Here is a 26,114-nt window from a genome sequence, read left to right on the forward strand (position 1 = left end):
GATTATTAGAACCATAGTAGTACAACAGCTGTAACTATGCAAAGTGTAATAAAAGTTGCGTTAATTAGAACTGCTCTAATGACGTTCTTCACCGCACACTGAAATATTTTGCCGTGCTCTTAATACATTCCACATTCCAGTTGCAACACTGAACGTCATTTACAATGCACACCTTCAAAGCACATGCAGCATGCGAGGCGATTTTCACATGTATGGATGGATAGAAACTTGTAATTTGTAGAAAAATACTGGATGGCCATCACATTTCCATTAGTCAGCCACATTTATTTCAGCGTTAATAAACACACCAGAAAAATGTAATAAATATGAGTTACACAGCAATAAACAAACTATGATAAATTAAACAAACACTTTTTTCCTAAATGTAAGATTAGCGGGTTAGGAGATAATCAAGACGGCCCACGCACCCAATCCTGCACTTGCAGGGTGTTGCCTCAAGGAGGAAAAACAAGTAAGGGGGCAAGATGGCGTAAAGTTCAGACCACGAACCAGCCACGCATCCATAAGTGCTCAATGAAACCGTATTCCTTAACGTTGTAGGGGACTCACTAGGGTGGGGGACCTTTGGGTACAGACAGGCAACAAACACGATGTGTAGGTGAATGGCGAGACCTGCAGCCTATATAGTGCCTCATGCCGCACTTAATTCAGGCACCGACAGCAGGTTAACACTGCACCGGTACCCTAATGGCCAGCAATAAACTGCGATCAATTTTCTCAAAATGTATCTGACTACTAGATCAGGGACAGGGTCCCCGAAGGTACCGTAACTCTTATCTGTAGCACTACAGAACTGCGCTATCTTCAGGAAGAAACACACCCGAACATAAAATACTAAGCCTACATGTAGTGAACACACGGACTTACGCACGTCTAATAATATCGATCCCGCCTACCCTCCAGTCGCGGCTCGTAGGGGGGGAAGTCGCGCGTGGTGGGGGAAGTCGCGCGGGGGTGTTAAAATAAAAAAAATTAAAATCCTACCTGAGGTCCTCAGCACGTCCGCGCCGCCTCGGGTCCGTCCGTTGGCGCCTACTGCCCACCTTACCTGACCGCCTCTGCCCTCTTCAAACTGGAGCTGACGTCGTCACGTCAGCGCTGCAGTGGCAACCCCTCAGCCTGTCAGCCAATCCTGGCGCTGCTGCAGCGCCAGGATTGGCTTAGGGCACAGCCTACTCCTCGCCCGCCGCCTGCCCATTAGGAGACCGAGGGGCTCCTAATGGGCATGCGCAAATCCGTGAAAACACAAGTGCGCATGACTGGGCACGGGCTAAAAACTAGCTCACCATGCCCACTCATGCGCACTTGTGCTGTGCTGCCGCAATGCATGTCAGTCAACATGACGCCGGACCGCCCACGGTCCGACGTCATGATGACTCACTGACATGCATTGTCAGTTGAGTTCTCCGTCCCCACCCTCGACATCTCTGAAAGTAAACTAAGCGCGGGTGGTGCGTGGGCGGGGGGGCTACGCCCCCACGCCCCAATGGACGCACCGCACCTGCAGCCCTCACCAAGAGACTCTTTTTGAGGACTCTTTGAGCAATCCATGACCCTCTATCATCAAACAACACCCCCAGATAGTGGAAAGTAGAGACTTTGATAAGTTCTGCCCCCCTACAGAAGAACTTGCGTACAGTGGTCCTCTGGCTGGCAATCGTCATAGTATGAGATTTAGTAAAATTTGCAGAAAGGTCTAGGGAGTCCATAAAACTAATAACATTATTTAAAGGGTTTTGAAGCCCCACAGCAGAAATGAGTTTAGTGCCCATCCTAGGGATGCCTCTAGAAACTGCTGACAATATATCCCCTAGCTTGTTAATATAAAGGGTGAACACCAGGGTGGGGAAAAATGCACCCCTGCCTCACCCCTCTCTTGATCCCCCAAGAATCAGACAGACTAACATTCTCGTTATAACTCATCGAAGCTGTAAGGTTAGAGTGTGAGGTGTGTACAAAAGCCACCAGATCTGCGTTCATGCCCAAGTCCAAAAGGATAGGCCAGAGCTTGGATCTATTGACACAGTCGAACGCCAAGGTTAGATCCATAAAGGTCTCATACTGGCAACCTCTTTTGGCTGTAGTATATTCCCCCACAATTAAGTGTAGGTTAATGAACTGATCCAGTGTCCCTCTACCCTGCCTAAAACCATATTGAAGATCCAAGATAACATTAAAATTATCAAGCCGGGAGGTGAGGAGCTCCAGGACAATCTTTCCCATGATTTTAGCAGCAGAGTTTAAAAGGGAAATGGGGCTATAACATGCTGGATCTTTTCGTCGACCCTTTAAAAAATAATTGGTAAGATAATGGCGTCAGACGAGAAAGGAGAGACACCACACATGCAGGCTGCATTAAAAACCTGTGTCATGATCTTAGCCCAAGTTAAAGGGTTAGCGTTATTAAAATCTGGGGAAAGCCCATCCAGGCCCGGCAATTTCCCCCTGGCTGTGGCCAGGATGGCTTTATACACCTCTTCAACATTAAAAAATAATGTTGGTTAATCACTGCTTCCCACACTGTGTAAGACTCCCCAGGTCCTCACTACTATGGATCCCTTTGAAGTGTTGGACCCATCTCTCAAGAGCTATCATGCAATCCACTGTAGAATTTGCTGAACCTGAAAACAAAGGGCTGTTTGCTACTTTCCAAAATGTGGAGCTGTTAGCTAACATGCTTACCTGACATACGGCTTCCTACACCTGCCTCCTAGTAAGCATTTTCCTCTGCTGGATCGCAAATTTGTATCATTTTCTACATGCCCTGATATTGTCATCATCCCTAGGATTCTTCTAAAGTGCCACCTTTAAATACCTATGTGTCTTGGAGCAATTACCATTCTTTATTTCCATTGGTCCTGCCATGAGAGGTCAAGTTATCTGCAATATAAATACTTAATTTATTGGAAGCATCTAGTACATATTTATCCTGTGTTTAGCTATCGAGGCAAAGTGAGATTTCACCTGCACTTGCCATATACAGATTATCTAAAAAAAAGCCTCCGGTATCACCTTGTTCCTCTTCAGTATACAGGCTTGATCTCTTGTACTAATAACACTGTTCGGAACACTCTTTCCCTCCCTCCTGGGTAAATCTAGGTTCCAGGCCAGTTCCAGCATTATGGGATTGTGATTGCAAAAACCTTTCCAAGACGTTCTCTGGTTATTGACTGCATAAACCAAAGGAAGAGATAGCATAATAAAATCAATAGTAGATAAACAACCCCTACCAGAATAAGATGGAACAATATCATCCACCCCTGTCTGTTCCGGACAGTGCAGGTTGTTGGCTGCAAGGAGCTCCTGCAATTGAAGAGCTTGATTAGTGTGCTCAAAATGGGTGACTGGAGGTATTGCATCCAAGCGGCCTTTCACAAAACTGCAGTTAAGCTGACATAGGTGTGTATTAAAATCACAGAAAATTATGACTTGATATGAGGACATTTACTCTACGTAACGTTCCAAAATAAACTCCAATCCTACAATATGTTCAATGTCTGAGCTTCTACAGTAAGAGTTATAGGCATTCACTAACAGAGGGGGGTATTTTGTAGACACCAGCTCAACTGCCAGCAAGTTGGATCAGCCACATTCCACCACGTTGGCAGTGTATGAAATTTGAGTGAGACCAAAACAAGAAGGCCACCCTTGACCCGTCCTCCTAGATAGGGGGATGCACGCTTAAAAAACTAGGAGAATCCTTCCATATAAAAGGATTCACCAATGTCCCAGATTTACTGCAACATAACTAAGTGGCAGCACCCAAGAGTTCTCAACCAATTTGCATCATCTCTTTTGGCCCTCAGTCCCACAATATTCCAAGTCACAACCCTTTTACAAGAAGGAGTAGATGGAGTATGGGGCCACCTGGTGAGGAAAGATGGGCACCAATATCTGCTGAACCTGTAAACCTGGGACTCGACAGTCCATCCTCTTGTAACACTTGTCAATCGTTATCATCTAATCCTATAAGTGGTGAAAACCTGTGGGCAAGTGGAATACCTATCCTGCCAGTTACGCTTTGGGGCATCCTAGAAAATCTAGGGGCAGGCCAACCACTGCTTGCCGGGAAAAAACAATGGGTGCGGTAATAATTTTGACGGGAGACAATCCAAATCATTGTACAATATCTTGGGAAAAATGGCTCTGAACCAGAGCTTTTGTATATCTAGGATGCCTTAAATTAACCACAACACAGTCCCCTTCAGTATTTTTCTTCACCTTGGAACCCACGCAGCTAACCCTTCTTGCCATTATGACATATGGGGACAGAAGATGCCCATTCACTATTGTACTATCACACCCGTGTTTGACCTTATGCATAAGGTCTACCTAGACTCTCTTGTACCTTGCTTAATAGGTGGAACTCCCATCAAGATGGCTGCTGGAGGTGCTGTCTCTGGAGGCAAGTGTAAAGAGGTGAGTGCACCCACACATGTTGTGTGAGGTCTGCTCATATTAAGTGTACTAACTACATTGGGCTGGAGTGCACCCCAAGGGAGATACGCCTGTCTTGGGGGACCCACAGCCTGGGTAACACAATTACCCCTTGTCCCACAAACACTCCCTTGGGTGATTGATGTAACACTCTGAGCCCCGAGTATTGTACAACTATGCTCTCTTGAGGTCCTCCCCACACTAGTACAGACCTCGGGTGTGGGCCCAACTGAATATCTTCTCCCTGCAACCACTGTGATAACCTTGGTATTTGAACCACCAGGGTCAAATGGGGGGAATACACTTAGCTTAGCCTTTATCCTTTCAAGCCACAAAAAAAAAGGACAGCAATGTTTTAAACATTGTTTCAAACCTAGGAAGTAATTTGTCCATCGCTTGTTCCAGGTCAGCATTAACACTCGTGGCTGGAAAGACCACCCTCCTGTGCAGCTAGGATTCTCTTTTCCCACCAGTCCTTGTCTTTTTAACCAGGGCTTCCGTTTGTGTGATGTCATCATCTGATTAAACCTTTGTGACCTTGTCATACGTGACCACAGTGGGTGACTTGTTCTTTAGCAGGGTTCCGGCTGCTTGCTCAGAGATAACAAGGGCAAGTGATTCCTGGATACATCTTTCCATTGAAAGCCTCCTTTCGGAAAGGGCTATTTCCTTAGAGATAATACTGGCCAAAAAGGAGTTTAAAGTTGTCTCAGTGTCTCTCCCAGATGCGCCTACATTCATTTTCCTTTTGCACATGATCACACACATTTAAATGTAGATATTAGTATTAATAGGTGCACCGGGCAGTGTCCCTTGATGCCCTGTAACATCTGTTTAACCCAACCTTGCGTCTATTGCTCTATACTGGCATGGGCAAGGGAAGATCACTCAGTCAAGTGGGCACAATAATCCCCACCCCTTGAGAGAGCCTGGGGAAACAAGCAACAAAGACTGAAAATATAAAATGTCAATACCTCAATGTTGCTGAGCCTAAATAGAGAAGCCAAGAGGGGTGGCCCAGGCCAGCCTCGACCAGCCGTAGACGGGTGCAGACGGGTCCACTCTTGGCCTGGTCTTCGCCCGAACCACACCCAGGCGCAACCTGCATGCGTCCCGCAGCTTGGAACACCGGGCCGGATCGGGAATGCTGGGTAGTGTAGTCTCCTTCCCCATGTGGCACAAACACAGCAGGCAGGAACAGAAGCAAGGTTCCCACGCCTCGGGATGCCTCTCTGCAATTTATGGCAGTCCGCCACCTGTAATCAAAGTCACGGCCTCCGGGCCGGATCGGGAATGCTGGGGAGTGTAGTCAAATTCCCCCGGTGGCACAAACATAGCAGGCAGGCACAGAAGCGAGGGCCCCATGCTGCAATTTATGGCACTCGGGTGCCTGTAATCAAAGTCACAGGCTCCGGGCTGGATCGGGAATGCTGGGGAGTGTAATCTCCCTTTCACAGTGGCACAAACACAGCCGGCAGGCACAGAAGCGAGGGCCCTTGATGGAACGCAAAACAGTTGCTTCATCAGTTGAGTATTTGTTTGGACCACTGAACGACTGTGTCTGGTGGTGAGGCTGCACTGTCTTGATTTGCTCATGGGGTGAAAGCCTTTATCCCACTGTTTCCAGCCTGAGAGAGTTCAAGTGTTTTTCCATTTACCAATATGCTTTTGGTTGTTTGGATGCGCTGGACATCTGATTCTAGAGCACTTTCCCCCACCTGGTTGAAGATGTGGACTTCAATCCTAAATTCTAGTTACCAGCTGTGAGTTGGCCTTAATGGCTCCTGCAGGTCATGTGCCCTACTCTTTGAAAATTGCGACCACCCATTGCAATATTTTGACTCATAACATTAGATGCGAAGGGGGACCTCCTTACAGTGCTACCTCATTTCATGCACTGTTTGATCGTACATATGAATGTTGAATTTTGGACCAGGTAGAGTCTAACTGGGGCTTCCTGGACTAAGCCAGAAACCTCTCTTACTCAAACTGCCCTTACTCTGATCCATTGATCTGAAGAGGCCACTGGACCGATTTCATTGTAATCAGTGTATTTTTACTATTCATTTTGTGGGCAGTGATTCACACTTCAATGTGGGTGAAACCGTTGCATTGCGATTTCTTTCTGCAAGATTCTTAGGCATCAGGGTACACATCTATTGAGTTGTCATCCCACGATCCAAGGACTGCCTATGAAGTGGAACAAAGATAATACATGCTAATTCTGCCTGGCACATTGAGAAACATTGTGTTTTAAAAAATATATGTTTATTGGCATTTATGATCATATACTCTTACATTCACTTAACATAAGTCAATATGTATTAACTGTTGAACATATTTCAAGTATTTTCTACACATTTGGGCGATAGGCACATATTAGGCAACATCTTATACTATACAATGTCAGCGATAAATATTCACAATTCAATCAGGTTCTTCCAGCTTTAACTATGATCTAACGTGCTCCACATGTGGACAACGTCATCTTCCTTATCTAGCCCATTTGTGTCTTATATTCTTTATTCTTCCATCCAAGGGGCCTATTAGGGCCTTGCTATTAGTGTGACACCCTGTCTTATTCACTTATATTATTCTATAATGTGTGTCATTGCCTAATAAACAACTAAACTTAAACAACTAAATCAGTGTCAGTTTGTGCATGTGGGTGCCTCTATCATTATTCCTATCAATGCTAGAGGTCAGTGCTCCCTTAAAGTCTTGGGGGCGTGGGGCCGCCTACTCATCAATGGTGTCGGGTACTTCCCAGAGCCCACCATCCATTCATGCTAATATCAGGAAGGGGGAGGGAGGAAAGAAGGGCGGGGGATCCCCAAAAGTGAGGGGTAACATACACCTAGGCCCGTCAATCAGATCCAAGCGGGCAGGACCCATCCCCCTTCTCTTCACTATTGGAGCCGCTTGGGTGTTCCCAATTGAATAAGACTTCTCTCCATGCTTCTGCTATAGGGCGCCTGCGCAGACCCTTCAGTTCTTCTCTATGCAGGGCTCTGCCCTCCGCTGCCGCCCATCTAGTTCCCTCCTGAGTGTAATCCCCAATTTGTGGTCCCATAGCCACATTCCATGTTATTGTAATTCTTCTTTTTGCTAGGGCCAGGGCTAGACCTGTAAATCAGCTACCCACCTGGCGTTTAGGTGATCTGGGATATAGCCCTAGTAGGCAGACCTCAGCTGAGTGGGCTAGCGTACGACCCAATGTGACGTTGACTTTAGTCATTGCTGCCTCCCAGAACCTCTGCACAATCGGACAGTTCCATGTCATATGGAGGAAGTCTGCGTCCACTTGCTTACATCTTGGACATTCTCTGGGTTCATGGGTCATGTGGACTTAGTTAAACTGTAAATATTTAAGGCGGGTATTGCGAGAGATTTTCTTGGGTGATTCCAGAATGCGATGCCACTCTGCATCCATAAATGTTTTATTAAGTGACCTCTCCCATTTTCCCCACACATCTAACATCGGGACGGGGATGCCTCCAAAAGCGATGCATAAAACCATTTTAGTTGATGCCCGGCTGTACCCAAAGTCATCAAGGAATGGAGAACCACATGTGTAGCTGGCTCCACCCTTCCTGCACCCAATAGCTGCTCAAATGTCCTCACCAATGTTTCGTACAAGAGAAACTGGCCAGCATGAAGTCCATAGCTCTCCGCCAGGTCTGCAAAAGGGAGCAAGGAGTTGTCCTGAACGCAGTCCCCTGTCGTATCAATCCCTACCCCGGTCCAGGCCAACAGCTGGTCTGCCCTCAGGATCGCTTGCGGCTCTCTGTAGGGAAGCCCTATTAATGGCAGCATCGGCGTGTACCTCGGACCCACCGCCAGCCTCACCATACATCTTATCCAACACTGCAAGGCTGTAGTTTGCAGTGTCGATGTATAGGGCACTTTCATGGTTGGGTTTAAGAATTTAGCTAGCAATAACCATGGGTCTTGTCCAGGCCTCACTAAGTATGTTCCGTCTTGGTTCACCCCTTTTAACCACTGCACCAACCACTGTAGTTGCGCGCCCAGTTGATAAAATTTGAAGTCTGATACTCCCAAACCTCCCTCTCCCATAGGACACTGTAAGGTCCGCAACACGACTCTGCACCTCCCGTCTGTCCAGACATGGACCCGCACAAGGGCGTCCAGCCCGCAGGCATCATCACCAGGAAGTTACGTAAAAATATAGTAAATGAGGCAGCATGGCCATCTTTGTCAGAGAAACTCTGGCCATCAACGGTTGTCGCAGCGAGCTCCAGAACGCCACGCTAGAAGACAATGAATGGATTGCCCTTCCCAAATTACCCTCTCTCTTATCGTCCAAAGAATAAAAAATTTGAATACCCAAGTACCGAAAGGAAGTCGGAGTCTAGTTATATTCATCAGGGAGGTCTCCAGGTCTAGCCACTCTGAACAAATGTGTCCTACGACGATTTACCTGTAGGCCAGATAGGCGGCCAAAGCTCTCCAATAATTTAAAGGCAGAGCTAGCCCCAGTGCAAGCATCATTCAGATAGATCAACAGATCATCAGCATATAGGGAAATTATAAATGTCCTCCCATTCAAATGTATCCCCAGCCCTTCCCTCCCCTCCATTGAAAAGTTCAGCCAGTGGTTCCACCACCAGTGCAAACAACAGCGGGGACAGGGGACATCCCTGACGAGTCATATGAGAAAACGCATATTCTGGGAAGATGGTGCCACCCGTCCTGACCCTTGCTGTTGGAACTGTGTATAGTAGTTGGACCCATTTCTTCCAGCCCACTCCCAACCACATTTTCCACATAACCCCTTCTAGGTAACCCCAACTGATCGTATCAAATGCTTTCTCCAGGTCTACTGAGAGTAGCGCTAATCGCGTCAAATTCTTTGCCTCTGAGTGGTATAATACTGAATATAACTGGCGCAAATTACACGATGTGTTCCAGGAGGGAACAAACCCGTTTTTGCTGGTATGGATCAGGTTTTTCATGTGTGGCATCAGTCTAAGCGCTAGTATTTTACTAAGTAGCTTAAAATCAGTATTAGGCATAGACAACGGTCTATAATCTTTCACCCCAGCCTGCAGTCTCTCGGTCTTGGGAAGTGGAATCACCATTGCGGAGCACGTGGAGGGCAGCAATTGTCCCAGGCTAAGGGCCTACATACAGAGTTACTAAGCGAGGGGCCAGTGTGGATCCATATTTCTCATAAAACTCTGTGGGCAGGCCACCAGGGCCTGGTGTTTTGCCTCCAGCCAGCCAGCAATGTCATGGCTCCCCTGACCTCTTGAAGGGTAATCGGTCCCCCCAGGCCTTCAACGGCTTCCTCCTCAACCACCGTCAGGGCCAAAGGGGCCAAGAAGGCGGCGATCTCCTCTCTCTCTCGGCTCCCGGTGGTGCTGTGTACACTTATTGAGAAACATTGTCTAGAATAAATTACTATGACCTAGTGGTGGTAGTAGACTCAGGTTCCCTGGTCCTTAGACATACAAGTACTGTAGACCCCAATATTAACAGCAATTTAGCTCCTTACTGAATATGATGTAAAAAAACATTTGGGGACAGCCATGCACTTTACAAATATTATTAACATTAAAATAACATAATATATATGTAAAGAGATAGTAAGTTGTTTATACAATAAATGTATAGATTCCCAGGAAGACCAGTAGTAAGAAGAATTTCAACCATAAATACTGAGCACAGGTGGATCTATTCACAAAGGTAAATGTGATTATAAACGTAAGTATACAACCACATTTACTTGTTTTATGCCTGCCATAGATTCATAAAGGGATTCCTGGCACCCATATATATGTCTAGACATCTACACCATGAGTGTGGAGTTCTCTATACCCATAAATTTCTCTCAGCGGGTGGGAAAAAGGACTTTTTAAGAAGTGGTTATACCTGGAATTTTGTGAACATCCTAAAACATGCATATACAAGGGTGGCCATCACGAACTCCTATCATTCCTCTTTCCACCCTAGAAAGGAGAATTTTAATGTGGCCAAGGTTTGGTATAAATCCTTTTTCAGGGTACAGAGAAGATTGGATTGCTCCAGATTTGCTAGGGGTGTAGTAGAAGAGGTTTTTCCAAGGAGAAATTATTTTCCCTCTGGAGAAATATATGCATTTGCATAGGGAATCCTATTGCCCCTGTGCAGATTTCTTTGCTATGGAGAATAAGATCCTGGGGGAAATTTCGCATATCTTTGCAGAAGTACACCTGGAAACCTTGAAGAGCGTGCTTATGTAAGCATTCATGAATTAAAGAAGGTCGGAAAATACCTTTTCAACTTGGAGCTATATTCATCATATTCTTTCCTTTGTTTTAGCCGCTGTATATGTTGGGGCATCGGTTTGGTCCACAAAGTTTGTGAAATTGTTATAATTTTTTATCCTCTCTTATCTTCTGCTCTTGACCTGACGCCCTTTAAGCTCAGATGTATATCACCTATTGTGTATTTTCATGACAGATTCACTGCCCCTAATTTTAAATGCCAATTTAAAATGCTATATAAAGACTTTTGAAATATGTTTTCTACCCATTTCTTTGCCCATTTTATTTTGACCTGGTATAATTGCACTTACCCTAACAAAGAGTAAAAGTTACTTCAGCTGACTTCCAACAGGTATCTTGTACCCAAGTTTAGTAGAACTGAAATTTGAAGAGTAGATCAGCCAGGTCAAAGTAAAGGTCAATCGAACTAAACGCCATATATGTAGGGGGTCTAGGTAATGATGCTAGACAAGAGGATGGGTGAAGTCATGATCATCTGTAATTATATTAGGATTATTTACTTAATCCTTTTCATACAGCATGCACTGCTTTTTAGTGTTACTCTGCTCTTTAAAAACAAATCTAGTCATCTGCTGTACATTAGCAAGAAAGTTTTATGTTTGTGTGAGACTGACATCTGGTGACTTTGAGTAGAAGTGCTGAAAAATATGTTCATTTTCAGTGAAAATAAGTAAATTGATACTGTTGGTTCTGTTGTAGAGGAATTGAATCTTCTTTTTATGGCTGTCCGTCAAACATGGCTGAAGTTCATCACAGTATCTGAACTAAAAAATTCTGAATTTCACAGAACAAATTATTGGTATAGTGTAAAACATGTGTTTTGCTGCCAAAAAGTATTGTCGTGGGGAAAATAATGAACAGCATTGCACAACATGTGCATAAAGCTGTTTACAACTCCTATCAGTAGAAGTAGGGATGTGGATTGTGCAAAATTCAAGCAATTTCCCTTTGCGCAAATACTCAAAGTTTAGGGAAAATTGCAAGACATTATGTGACAAACTGGGATATTAACAGAATTTTATTTGATGCTATTCTTTAATGCAAAACGATGCAAGGATGTATTGTGTGCTAAGAAGGTAGTGCTATATCTTACATAATTTGAACAGCACCTGTTTGTGTTATGTTTCTTCATACTGTCCCCATGCTTCTGTGATAGATTTTCCCCTGAATAGATGTAAAATTACTCAGCATGGCAGAATGATGTCATTTCAGGCCTTGCAGCATCTTGAAAAGAGAGATATAAACACTTTTCAATACGGTTTTGCTATATGTAACCCCCTGAATTAGGGAGAAGGTGGTGGCTTTGTGTCTCTTGGCTGGCGGTGTGGAATTGGCGGAATTTTGGTGTTACTCTTTAATGTGGAGTTCTGGGCGAATTATGCCAATTGCTGCGTGGCAGAATTTTTCCCCTGCAAGGCTCCGGAGCCGGTGAGCACAAGTGAAATTTGGCATCCACTCGCATGATTTTCTAATGTGGGCAGTCACTGGCTTTCACAAGCGGTTGGTCAGAGGTACGCCGTTCAAGTAGATTTGCTGCCCCTCGAGTCGATTATCTATTCGAGCGGCAACAAAATCAACTCAAATGACAATGTGGTTTTGCACAATGCATGGAGCTGTGTGCGCTTATTTTCAGCACTGCTCATGCTACCAGGACCTTAATTGTAGCGCAAGCATCCTATTTTATGCCTGTTAGCGGAATTCTGCAGAATCTTGCTGAGTTTTTCCATAACTCCATGGAATTCCGCAGAGTAAAACTTCACGAGTTCCGCCCACCCCTTCTCTTGGCATCAAAGATTTTAGCCTGGTCTTTCCAGTCACAAGTAATCATAATCTGGCTCTATCTAAAAAATGGTTGAAAAGAAGTGAACCAATATCACAACACCCAGAATGCATTCTGATGTGAAATTTAAGGGAGAAACTTAAAAATGGAACTTGATTACGTAATCTTTCTGGGGGTGATAATTTGCACTAATGTGCCATACTACATATTATAAGAGGCAGAATGAACAAAAACTTAAAATATTTCTATATTTTGAATATCTGGGGCCTCATTTATGAAATTGACGCATCGCTGCGAGAAAACAGCGATGCGTCCCTTTTCATTGCACCCTCCTTGCGACACCAATGGTGTGTCACATTTACAGTATGACGCATAATGTCGCAAGGAGTTACAGATACGTCAGTATTTCTGACGTATCTGCAGGTGCAAAAGTGACACATTGCTGGAGTGTGTCACAAAAGTGACGCAACTCCAGCAATGGGTCATTACACATGGGCAAGTCCCATGTTATATGATCCTGCGTCAAAGATATGGACGCATTTGCGTTCTAGAAGTAACGCAGTGAAATCTCATAGATTTCACTGCGTCACTTCTACGAGGTTTACTTGCGTCAAAACGCCCACCCTGCATACATTATACCTGGCGCAGGTATAATGTGGCGCAGGGGTTTACCTAGATGCGTCACTTTCTAAATATGACGCAACATGGCGAATTTTTTACACCGCTGGTGAGTCACAAAAAGTGACGCACCAATGGCGCAAAAGTGACGCAAGGGCTCAAAAATGAGCCCCCTGGTATTTTGCTTTTCTGATACGTGTTTGGTTCAAGTGCAAGTAAATAAGGGTGAATGCATTCTATGTAACACAGGGCACTTTTTGTTAGCATTTAGAAATAAAGTGCAGTGCTGGGGCCTCTGGTGGTGCCATTGGTAGTATAAAGTGCAAAGACATGCCTAACACCTGATATACTGCTATATTGTGTGGCCATTTGAAGTTGGACACCGTATTTAAAACACACAACGTTTTTTTTAAAGATGCAAAGAATGTTAAAATCTGCCCCTTTTAATTTATTATATTTAGTATAAGATATCAGAGCTGTATCTCATGAGGATGCATTGAAACCATAGTTGCTTAGGGCATGAATTTAATTGAATGATGCAGCTAAGGTATTTCAATTATCTCTAGTGGTTCCTTAAAATGAGATTGCTTATCCACTCTGCCATGGGTATCATAAGTAAAATCTATTTTGATTTTATGGACTTCCTTTTCTTTTTTTTGTTTTTTTGTTATTTTAAAAAAACCTTTATTTATGTCAACATGGATCACAGCTATTCAGCCGACATTCCGGAGGTCCGGCAGCATAATAAGAAAAACACGTAAGAAGGTCCATAGCTATTGAAAAGGAGTAACAAAGGTTTTGTTTTAAATTAAACCGGAAATAAAAAACACAAGCAAGGCAGAGCATATAATAAACATGCGCTAGTTCTCAGTTGGGGCGAGGTCCCACCCCCATCTAAGGAAGCGAGGGGAAAGCAGAGGTATGGACTCCAAGTTATAACCAGTTTTACGTCCAAAGTTGGAAATAGAGCTAGGGGGAAAGTTGCACATCTAACATCTCAGTAACCGGGGGCACACAAATATCACCCCTATAATGGTTCCATGGCCCCCATATCTTATGCCATTTCTTAGGGCGACCTCGGGCACTGTACACCGTTTTCTCTCGGAACATGCCCCAGTCCATATTTTCCATCCATGTTACCAAGGTGGGAGGTCTTTGGGATCCCCACAGCTGCGCAATATCGCGCTTCGCCACCATATTCCCCAGGGTCACCCATTGGGTCTGAGCGGCATCATAATCGGTGGGACCCCAAACATTCAATAGGCAACGTCTTGCCTCCGGTAACAGCGCGATACCCGTGACCTCCTCCATCACATCATGAATTTGTTTCCAGAACTCTGTGATCTCCCCACATTCCCAAATAATGTGTAGAAAGGTGCCCAACATCCCACAGCCTCTCTTGCATAAGCCATCTTCAGAGAAACCCATGTGAATCAGGCGGGGCCCTGTGTCGTAAACCCTGTGAAGTATCTTAAGCTGCACCAGCCTCAGTCTCGCCAGGATCGCAACCTCCTTCGGAGAGGAGATGGCATACTACCAGTCCTTGTCGTCCAGCTCGAGACCATCCCTAGTCCATTGTTCGCGCACATCGGGGAGGAGGTCGGTCCGAACATTAACAAGCTTCTTGTAAATCAAGGAGATTGTACTCTCCGGCATATGGCCATCCAAAATCCGATCCTCCAAAGGAGAGGACTCAGGCACGACCTCCCCCTCGGCAAGGACAGATAGCAGAGCATGACACACCTGGGCATATCGAAAGTATTCAGTACCCCCTAATTCGTACTCCGTCTGCAGTGTCTCAAACGATTTCACCTTACCCTTAGCCAGCAGATCACCAACTCTAGATATCCCAATTAGGTCCCACTTCTCGAACCCTTTCATGTGCCATAATTTCCCCAATTTATCGGATTCGAAAAGCGGAGTAGCCTGGGTAAGTCTGTCCTTCCAGCCCAGCGAATTTGTAACCGCCTTCCACACATGCACCGCTGTCTTGGTTGGCCCTGTGAGGGACCCATCCAGTGATTTGGAATACAGCGCCCTAAGATAATTACCCCCGCGCAACAACCACCGATCCATAGCAAAGCCAGGGTTCAACGCCGGACCATAAACACCATGGTTAATCGCTCCCAACTGGGTAGCCCAATAATATCTTCTGATGTCAGGGAGCGCAATCCCCCCATCATACCATGGAAGGGTCAACTTTGCAATAGCTATACGCGGTCGACCGTCCCACAACAGCGAGCGCTGGAGACTCTCCACCTCACGAAAGTAACTGGCCGGGACTAACTCTAGGGTATTCTGTAGGGCATAGAGAAATCGGGGAAGAGACATCATTTTAAACAATGCGGCGCGGCCTAAGAGGGAGAGCGGCAGCCGACTCCAACCCGCAACGTCCCATCTCAAACGCGACAATGGAGGAAGTAGGTTCTTCTCATATCGGACAGATGGATCGGTGGAAACATATATCCCTAAGTACAAAAAACCCTGCTGGGCGATCTGGATGGAGCAATTCCGCGGGACGATAGGGGTGTCTCCACTTAGAACATATAGATGCGACTTTCCCCAGTTAATGGCGAGACCCGAGTTTCTACCAAAAGAATTCAAGACGTCACAGACTACTATGAGGGATTTCCTGGGTGAGGTCAGGTATAACAAAATGTTGTCTGCATACAAAGAAATGTGGTCCTCATGGTCTGGCGACCATCGGATCCCTTTTATGTCTGGCTGCCATCTAATCCATGCCACCAGCGGTTCAAGGGCGAGGGCGAACACTAGTGGCGACAGAGGACAACCCTGCCGGGTGCCTCTCCCAAGCTCAAACGGATATGACGCCCTACCGTTTACCGCGACTTTAGCAAAAGGTTCCTCATAAAGTAGCCTAACCCAGCCTATAAAGCCAGGTCCGAAGCCAAATTTTGTGAGTGCTGCCCACAGATACGGCCACTCCACAGTGTCGAAAGCCATCGTGGCATCAAGTGACGCCAAGATGGCCGACTTCCGCAGCGTCCCAACCCTCGCGAGCACACCATGGAGTCGCCTGAGGTTCAACGCGGTGTTGCGGTGCGGGATAAACCCGGATTGATCCGGGTGGATCTAGTCCCCAATGACCCTGATCAAACGGTTAGCCAACAATTTGGCGAGGATTTTGGGCTCAGCGTTGAGTAGTGAAATCGGCCTATACGAGCCACATCTGTTCCTGGGCTTGCCATCTTTGTGTATAACCACTATTGTCGCCAGACGTTGATCAAATGGGAGACACCCATTCTCCCGCGCCTCTACAAACATATCTCGCAAATGTGGGGCAATCTTATCCGGCCTGAGTTTATACAACTCGATCGGCAAGCCATTCGGGCCCGAGGCCTTGCCCGGGTGTAGCGAGCGTATAGCAACTGCAACCTCCTCCGCTGTGATGGTACCATCAAGGTCTTCCCTGTCTATGTCAGAGAGACAAGGCAGAGCAATATCACGCAGCAGTTCATGCGAGTCTTCCTCCGGCTTGTCCGACACGGAAGCATAGACCGTGCGGAAGTAATCCGTGAAACACTGGACTATCCCGTCGGGTTCGGTGACAATAACCCCGTCAACTGTCACTATTTCTGGCACAACTCTATTCACTCGTTTTTTTTTGTCTAACCACGCTATTAATTTCCCAGCCTTGTCCCCTACATCGTACAATCGCCCTTGTTGTTCCCTACTAATAACCTTGGCCGCGTTTGTCACCAGTGCTTTATATTCAGACTGTTTTAATCTCAGCTTATGCAGTGTTTCCGCCGTAACCTCATCTTCTAGGACTGTCTCTAATACCGCTATCTCAGCCTCAATCTGCACCACCTCCGCATCTCTCCGGCGTTTGACATCCGCTATCAAGGAGAGAGCCTCCCCTCTCAGTACCGTTTAAACGCTTCCCACAAAGACACCGCGGATGTAACCGAACCAAGATTTTCCAGGAAGTAGAGATCGACCGCTTTCAGCAACGCGCTACGAGTCCTAGGGTCACGGAAATACCAGGGGTTAATCGGAGCCACCCTACCTGCCGCTCCCCGGCCAAAATCCATACAAATCCACACCGGCGAGTGATCGGAGATGCCCCTAGCCATGTGCCTAGCCTCGGACACCAATGAAGCCTGGGCATCCAAAGTGAGAACATAATCTATTCTAGAGAGGCTATCGTGTGCCCCAGAGTGAAAAGTGTACTGCCGCTGAGTGGGATGCAGCAGCCTCCAGCAGTCAACCAGGCCTAGTGTATCAATAAGGTCTGGGAGCCATCTCTGCGCCCCCCCGGGGTCTCTTGGCGGATGTCTGTCCAGTAGTCTGGAACCAACTGCATTAAAGTCACCACCCACCAACAACACGCCCTCGGGGAGATCCAGCATAGCCCTCCCCAAGTCAGCAAATGTGGCGGTCTGCAGGCCAGGAGGGACATAAACAGAATCTAAAACCAGTGTCCTGCCCTCCTACCTCCCAGCAACAGCCACAAAGCGCCCCCACTCATCAACAGTAGTAGAATCAATCTCAAACGGCAGCGAGGTCCTAACAAGTATTCCAGCCCCCCGAGATCCCGAGGAAAACCCCAAGTGCGCAACAAATTTGTAGCCCTTTCTATTAAGTTCATGACACATATTGCCTATCAGGTGCGTCTCCTGCAGCAAGACTATGTCAGGAGAGCATCGCTTCAGAAATTGCAATACAATCCCACGCTTAATACGATCCCCCAAGCCGTTAACATTCCAACTAAGTATATTCAAACCCCTACCCCCATCACGAAATGGAAAGAGACCCCCACCCCCCCCAGAGAGCAGCACTCGAGCGAAAAAGACTTGCATTGCGATACCTTGCAGAAAGAAAAAAAACCACAACAGACCCATACCACCCCGCACCCTGCACCCCTGCGTAAGCCTAAAAAAGCCCCCCCAACTTGCAGTGTGCCTGTCGCCCTAGCAAAAGCTAATCAACAAGAAGAAACCCCTTAGGAGGAAAGAGTTCCCATTGTACCCCAGCCACCCCCGGACAATAGCCATCAAAGAGAACGAAAATCAGCGAACCACTGTCCTGGGCATAGTCAGAATGTTCAATCACCGGAATCCTCACTCATGTGTGTCATGACCACTTTCTGCTCCGCCAGCGTGATCCCCACTAGTCCGCCGCTGAGGCAATGTGTCGAGCCATTCCCCGACCACATCCGGCGAGTCAAAGAAACAGGTTCGCTCTTCGTACTCGATGCGCAACTTGGCTGGGAAGAGCATGGCAGACTTCTGACCCAGCTCACGTAGCCTCCTCTTGACCCCCAGGAAACTCTGCCTTTGCTTCTGCACCACCTGGGTGAAGTCAGGATAAAAACTCACTGCAGTGTTCTGGAAGGTGACTGGTCCGGACACTCATGACGCTTGTAGAATGGCGTCGCGGTCCCTGAAATTGAAGATCCTGGCGATAATCGGTCTCGGGGGTCCCCCACCTTGGGCCTCCCGCCTGGGACTCTGTGGTCCCGCTTGACCGCAAAGAACTTGCTTAGGCCCTTAGGCGCCAGGTGATTAACCCCCAAGTCCTCAACAAACAAATCCGCTGATTGCTCCTCCGATTTTTCCGGCACGCCAATAATGCGCACATTATTGCGCCGTGCCCGGCCTTCAAAATCCTCCATCTTGCGGGCAAAGAGGTCATTAGCGGTCCTCAGCTTGCGGACCTCCATGTGCAGATCCGAGACGTCTCCCGTGAGGCTAGAGGTTTTTAGGTCCAATGATTTAACTCTCTCATTAGTTTTCCCCAAGTCTGCGCGAAGCAAGTTGACATCAACTGATATGGTATCCACTTTGTGTGCCAGGGTCTCGAACTGTTGCCCAATAGAGGAATTCATCCCCTCAATGGCGCCCATGATGTCTTGCAGTGTCAATTCCGGATCGGGGAGCGAACCATCTCTAGACACGTCCTGTGGCCTTCTCGGTCCACTTGGCGATCCTTTTTGCTGGGCATATCGATCCATATTGTTCGTTTGAGTGTAGCCCCCCCGCCTGGTATTCTTGGGCTTCTGTTTTTCGGCTTCCGATTTGGCCGACATCTTCAACTTCGGAACAGTCAGCTTCAAAGGCAAACCCCTCAGCCATCCAGTTGAGACGTGGTCCGCTGGATCCTAAACGCCCGAATTCGGTCCGGGCATGTGCAGGCCGAGCTGCAGGCGACTATTGCCCACGACACTCTCGGGCCGAGGCGCTCAGTTTTAGAGAAAACGAAAGTGAAAGTGAAGACAACCCCCATCCGATGGTCTGCGCCACACACGGCCGCTGTTGTTCAATTAGTGTCCGGGTCCCACGCCAATGCAAGATCCGGGCATCTCCCGGGGGTAGGCCGCGAACTTCCACTTGTCACAACTTCGGTCTCCGGTGAGCGATTTCAGTCCGGACAACGACGTTCGCCTCAGCAATGGTTCGTCTCCAATATTTTGGATATTTGATACAGGATTCTTTACAGGATATTTGCCGGAGGGCACGAGGGTCTCGGGAGCTCTGTGCTCACGCAGCCATCTTGGTCTCGCGCTAGGCTCCTCCCACTTTATGGACTTTCTTGATGTCAGATTGGTCCTACTTCTTCTAGTAAAGATATACTTTCTGCTTATTTGAAGAAAGGTATTGTGTACTTTTTCATGAATTTCTGCATAGTGCCTATTGATCAGCTTTTCTGCGTACGAAAACTTCACCTATAAAAGAAACATATACAAATACAATGCTATTTCCTTATGCAAGATCCTCCTTTATGAAATTGCACCTGGGTATTTTACTTTTAAGAAGTTTTATTATTAATTAGTCTATTAAAATGGAGAGATAATGTGATTATAGAATGGGAAACATTTAAATGAATGACATTTTCTTTTTATTTGCGCACTTAATGAAAACAAAATGCAATTTTCAGTGGAGTTTGAAATTACACCCATGAAGGGTGAAAGACATATTGTTGTTATGCAAATGTGAAAATATATCGAAAATATTTTAGTGTATTGCAAATTACACAGACAACCCGTTGGAGAACAAGAAAGGTGGTAATTAAAGGAGACGCCTCATTGACCCATAGCAGAATTCAGCTAGTGGGGTAACTTTAATTTTAAGGGTCTTATTTAGAGTATGGCAGACAAGGCACTCCATCAGAAATACGTCCCATCCACCTTATAAAAAGTACATTAGTGTCATTTGTAGTCTAAGTAAGGGGGACCAGACTTCCACCATGTTTGGATGGGATACCTTGTCCTTCAAAAGGCAAAAAAGTATTTTTTTATATGTTTCTAATTGAAATCAGAAACTGTGTCATAAGATTGACCATGATCATTGTATTTACAAATATTGTAAGTATGATAACGTTTCTAGGTTGTTGTTCATGAAATTCTTTGCCAATAAAACATGTTGTTGAGGGTGTAGTGGTGTGATATTTCGCTTTTTATTTTTGTTATGGCCGTCACTATTCTTTTGCAAGGTTACTACCAATGTTCCTACATAGCGTACATTTTATGAACAAAAAAGCAAACACTGATATTTTTCTGTTCCAAATCCGCACTGACCTCTGCAGAAAAATTATAGCAATCTAGCAGATTTTCCTAATGTGTTCACGCAGAGCTAAATAGCAATTATTTACCAATTTGATATTCTGTTTTTGTCAGCGGTTAGAAAAGTATGATGACTGTAAAACTCAAGTTTCCTTTTGTGCCTAGAGATACAAAATACGAGCAATCATGTTTGCTGTTTCTAAACAGGACCTGACCGCTATAAAAAAACCAAAATCGACCAAAATACCACACTTTCTCATTGTCTGACAGTAGGCTAAAAAGCTCCTCAGCCAGTTTATGTACCTCACCACAAGGTGGTTATATATGTTAAATCATCTTCCACTCACCTCATCAAAATGCAAGTGGATCTAAACACAGCATAGGTACAGGAACATTGACAAGGAAAATAGATTTTTTTTTAAAACACAAGAAATAAGAGAATTAATCCCCACTAAGCAGGCAAATATGTTTTTGTGTAACTGCGGTGTTCTGCAAATCTGACAGGTAGACTGTGCGTCTGCGAATAACAGAATTTCTATATAAGATGTGTCCCCACCTGCTGATCCAATGACAAACGTGCCCTGCTAATCCAACAGCCCACCTCGCCTTAAATCCCCTGACGTATCCACTGTCTAGAAGCAGGGCCTTATTAGCCGATGTTGAAAACCTCAACGCTTCGCTGTAAATCTGTTTTTTTTGCATTCCCTCAAGGCCTTATCCGACTGCAAGAACTCATAATGGCTCCCTCCCGGTACAACATCCGACTGAAGATCCGCCAGCTCCCCCTCGACTCGGAGGACGCGCGGCCCCTGTTGAAGGAGATGAAGCGAGGCAGGGAGTTCCGGATCATCTTTGACTGCAGTCACACCATGGCGGCCCAGATCTTGAGGCAGGTGAGCAGGGGATCATTACGCCCAAAGCTGGATATGTCTACGAGCGCGCGGGAGGTCCTCCTGGGACTCTATTACCTCAGTCTTTTTGCACAGTAGGTAGATGAAATATGTTCTCGAGTGGCTCCTTGAAGATTTTATTCTTAACGTGCAATCCTCTGCCACACATCAAACACATCTCCCTTGTCTGTTCCTGTCGATATTCACACACCAAAAAAATGATGTTTACTTTCATAAGTTTTTTTTTTTGTTTATCCTTTTATTTTTATATTATTGAATTTTATATTTCCTTGTGCCTGCTGTTTTACTTTCTCTGCTTGTCAGGGATCATACTCAGTTTTCCCTGTAACTAACACAAACCTCCATTTTCCAGTCCCACCTCTCCACTTTTGAGTGTCTGACCACTACCCTTGAATTGACCATAAAAGTCAAAACACAAACCTAAAGAAAAATATGGTATTGTCGATCTCGTTCGTGATTATAACTGTGTGCACACTGGGAAAAATAATGCAAATTATTCTTTCAAAGAAAAAAAAATGTCAATCACTCATTATGTGAAATCTTTGCAAAGACCTTGCATAAATATACTGTGCACTTCTAGTTTTAGCATAGGATTTTCAATGATGCACAATCTTGTTACAATATACACGTTTACTAGAAAAGTTATATATTTTTTCAAAATACACGGAAGAAAAAACAAATTACACATGATTGTTATGTACAAATGAAATATTAAAAGGAATAAAATAATACTTCGCAAACCAGTAAGGCCACATCTTGGCAAAATGGTGGAGTGTGCGAACACCCAGAGTGTAAATAACAAAAAAACTTAAAACAGACAAGTAAGAAAAGTTTGAAGTATATCTGGTATGTTTACCTCTTTCAGCAGTGTTCAGTTGCGGATGGTCACCCACAGGGCAATTCGAGTAATCATGGCCTGTCCATGACATTGTTTGGGCAGTGGGCAAGAAAGCCCCTGATTGGACAGAGAAAAATCAAGGAAGAAAGGAGCAGCAGTTTCTCGTAATAATTATGCTCAAGCTCTCTAATGTGCTGTAGATTGAGTCTTGCAAGAGTGAGAAGAAGTGGTTGCAGTTCAGATCAGGCTCACACCGTAACAGCATGGATAGACAGTACCCGGATCGGTCTAACAAATGACCAAACCATTGAGTAAAACAATGTAATTGCAGTTAAATCTGAGAAGTACTTGATATTAAATGGAGTAAGTCGTGTTCTAGCAAATATGATAACAAGTCAAGAATGTTCTCAAACAAATAAGGGACATATCATCAAGGACCGGCGATAATTATCGCTAAGCGCACTTAGCGCTAGCATAACTATCGCCGGCTAGCGTGGATTGTTATCGCTGAGATAGCGTGCTATTAGCAACGCTTATCTCAAAAGCGATAAAGATCCTAGCGCTAACTGCCAAATGTGAGATTATCGCTGGAAATCCAGCGATAATCTCACAAAGTTTGGCGTTAGCTTGATGATAGGGCAAGGCAAACTTAGCCATGATATCCACCTTCCATAGGATATCATGGCTAAGTCAGTCTTGAAGCAGGCGTAAGGAAAGTAGCGATAACAGGGGTTATCGCTACTTTTCTGGCCGCTATGCTTCTTAGCGTGGGGCTTGATGATAGGAGAAATGTCGCTTAGCGACATTTCTCCAGTCATGTCAGGGCAGGAACGCCCACTTTGCATCTCATTAGAGATGCAAAGCTGGGCGTTCAGAATTCAGGCACTAATGCAAGGTTTCACGCAATAGCGGGACGTGGCTGATTAGGCGATAAACTTATCGCCACATTTCGCCCGAAAACAGACGCAAAAGCGGCGATAATTTTTTATCGCCTCATTGATGATATGCCCCTAAGTACCTCATGTGCTCTAGTGCCAGGACAATCTTCCTAGGGTATCAGTTTGCCTTAAAAGTAGGATTCATTCATTTCATTCAAGTCAGTTTTAGAAAGGGTAGATACGATTGGAAAGCAGGTTTCATTCCTTTCTTTGAAGACAATCTCAAAAAGAGTGATACGATTGGAAAAGGGAATCTTCTTGTGCATTCTGGAATCTCGGATGAAGCGGAGAAGTAGCTTTAAGGCAAAGGCTTTTGGTCACAGACTAGTGAAAACAATCTGAGATATACTGGAGTATGACTTGAACACATCGTTTCGATTAAGTTTCTCAACGTCACTAATACTTGAGATGTGGCAGAGAACACTGTTCTGCCAAGAAGGTGCAATAAGCCCAACCGGCTGCTAGCAATAGCCAATGGTTGTTTTGGTGTCATTGCTGAGAGGTTTAAGACCAGTGAGTGTGAGGAGGATTAGGAATCTGATTACTTAAGAACACTCAAACATCTCGCTTCTCCAAAGTATGCAAGTAAATTGTATCGCTTTTCCAGTGGATGTGAAAGTACATTGATTTCAAGATTTGAGGAGGAGTGGAGGAGACAGAGAAGTGAAGGTTCAATTACAAAGCATCGTCTTTTTGTAGGGGTTAGTATTTGAATACTGGATGAATAGATCAATCTATGCTGGATTTTCCAGCAAACATTAGGCTACTTTGATATTTGAATTAGCAATTGCTCTTTACTCCTTTTGCATGTTGCAGATACCTTTATCCTTAGGATTGTGTTGTTTTTTATGAGTACTTACTACTCTGCCACAGTAGTGGCAGTTGATATTTTCAGTAGTAATATTTTGTCAGTATGCTTATTGGCAGTGAGGTACGCCACTGCCCTGTTCTTTATGGTTCAATTGTAGTGTGTGTGTGTGTGTGTTTGTGTATGAAATCTCCCTAGAAACAATTTGCAGGCCTTTTCTCAAGGTAAATGTAAGATCTGAAGGAATTTTACTCATATTTATATAACACGTTGTCAAGGTCACAAATCCATAAATTTGAGCCTTTTTGTAGAAACTTTGTGAAATGGGCAATGGAGCTATTGAACAACGTCATAAATATATGCAAGTATATGGGCTAACATAGGGCATTGAGCTCAATCTAGTGGTATTGACCTCTGTTAATGATATTTCCAGCTGTTAATTGGCTTACCCACAATTATGATTCCAGGCCGAAAGCAGTAATGCACAAGGAGGAAGGCATGCACTTATTACTTGGTTTCTGCAGATGTAAAGGCTATGGATGTTATTAGATCTTGAATTGACCAATTTCACACACTCATTGACACAGCCTAACTGGTCCAGTGTTTCTCACAACCCTTGTTCCACACTTTGACTGAAACCTAAATGTTTCAATCAATAGACTAAATTGTAGGTTTTCTTATAGGTTATGGCATTGCTCTGCACTGCGCTGAAGCTGTTACATTTTTACATGTACAGCGAAGAAGGTATGCTGTTCCTAAAGTGGAGTCGGAGACAAGGATAGGGATTACCTCGTGGGGGTAACCCACCGAGGTGAGGAGGGAAATTCCTCCTTTTGGAACTAGGGTACTCACACACCCAGCCAGATAGGTGCCATGCTTCATCATTGGGCCTGCTCCTCGTCAGGTCGGCGCTGCAATACCCGACGGGCACCCAATGAGGTGCTCTTTAGTGGAGATCTTTTGTTCCTGCTATTTGGTGCAGTGTGGGTGAGGAGCCTAGCTCGTGTAGATGTAGTGCAGAGGTGGGACAAGTGATTAAAATAGATCAGTTAATCCTAGAGCAAATTTATTCTGGTAGGTAAACTGCCTGATTAATAACTACTGATTAGGGGACGTCTAGGGACTATGTGTCTAGATGTCTGCCCACTACTCTCAATAGGTCAACATGTTTCTTGCCTTTGGAGTCAGGAGGATCTATGGCAATTCTTCAGGACCAAAGTGATAATTAAAACTATCTACACACCGTGGTGAGGTGAAACCTACATCCCACGTCATAACGACGTAGGTCAATACCTACGAGGTTGAGGAACCTAAACACTTTTGTTATGCCTCATCAGTATCCGGCGGGAACGTGGACAATACACATTTGTATCCAGCAATCCGTAGAATGCGCGTCTTGTGACTGGTAGGTTAAAAAGCGTTTAGGTTCCTCAACCTCGTAGGTATTGACCTACGGTGTTATGACGGGGGAGGTAGGTTTCACCTCACCACGGTGTGTAGAAAGTTTTATTTTATCACTTTGGTCCTGAAGAATTGCCACAGATCCTCCTGACTCCGAAGGCAAGAAACATGTTGACCTATTGAGAGTAGTGGGCAGACATCTAGACACATAGGGCCAGATTTACAAGCCCCCTGCGCCACCACTATGCCACCTTTCGTGATGTACTGGTGGTGCAGGGGGCTCCTCCATATTTACATGGAGAGGAAAAGCCACCCTGCGTGACTTTTCCTCTCCTCCTAAATATGGCCCCTTCACACGCAGCACTGTATGTTGAAGGGGCGTTCCAAGGGTGTTGCTGTGGGTGTTCCCACGCAACACCCATGGAACAAGACACATCTCCAGATTTATGAGAAATCGTAAATCTGGAGATGCGTGTGAATGCTACGCCTCCCCAGGGGAGGTGTAGGGAGGCGCAACGAGGAGAAATGTTTTCATTTCTCCTCGTTT

At 45.4% G+C, this 26,114-nt stretch overlaps 1 protein-coding gene across 1 annotated transcript in view; it reads left to right on the plus strand.

The window, feature by feature from the left end:
• GRIK3 (glutamate ionotropic receptor kainate type subunit 3) overlaps window positions 1–26,114 on the plus strand; it is a 1,116,666-nt gene that overhangs the window by 588,953 nt on the left and 501,599 nt on the right. Inside the window, exon 4 of the mRNA XM_085647918.1 lies at window positions 21,383–21,564. Within this exon, the coding sequence (XP_085504044.1) occupies window positions 21,383–21,564 (182 nt within the window). The remainder of the gene's footprint in view (window positions 1–21,382; window positions 21,565–26,114) is intronic.

This window comes from Triturus cristatus, chromosome 3_2 (assembly GCF_964204655.1).
Source record: "Triturus cristatus chromosome 3_2, aTriCri1.1, whole genome shotgun sequence".
Lineage (NCBI taxonomy): Eukaryota > Metazoa > Chordata > Amphibia > Caudata > Salamandridae > Triturus > Triturus cristatus.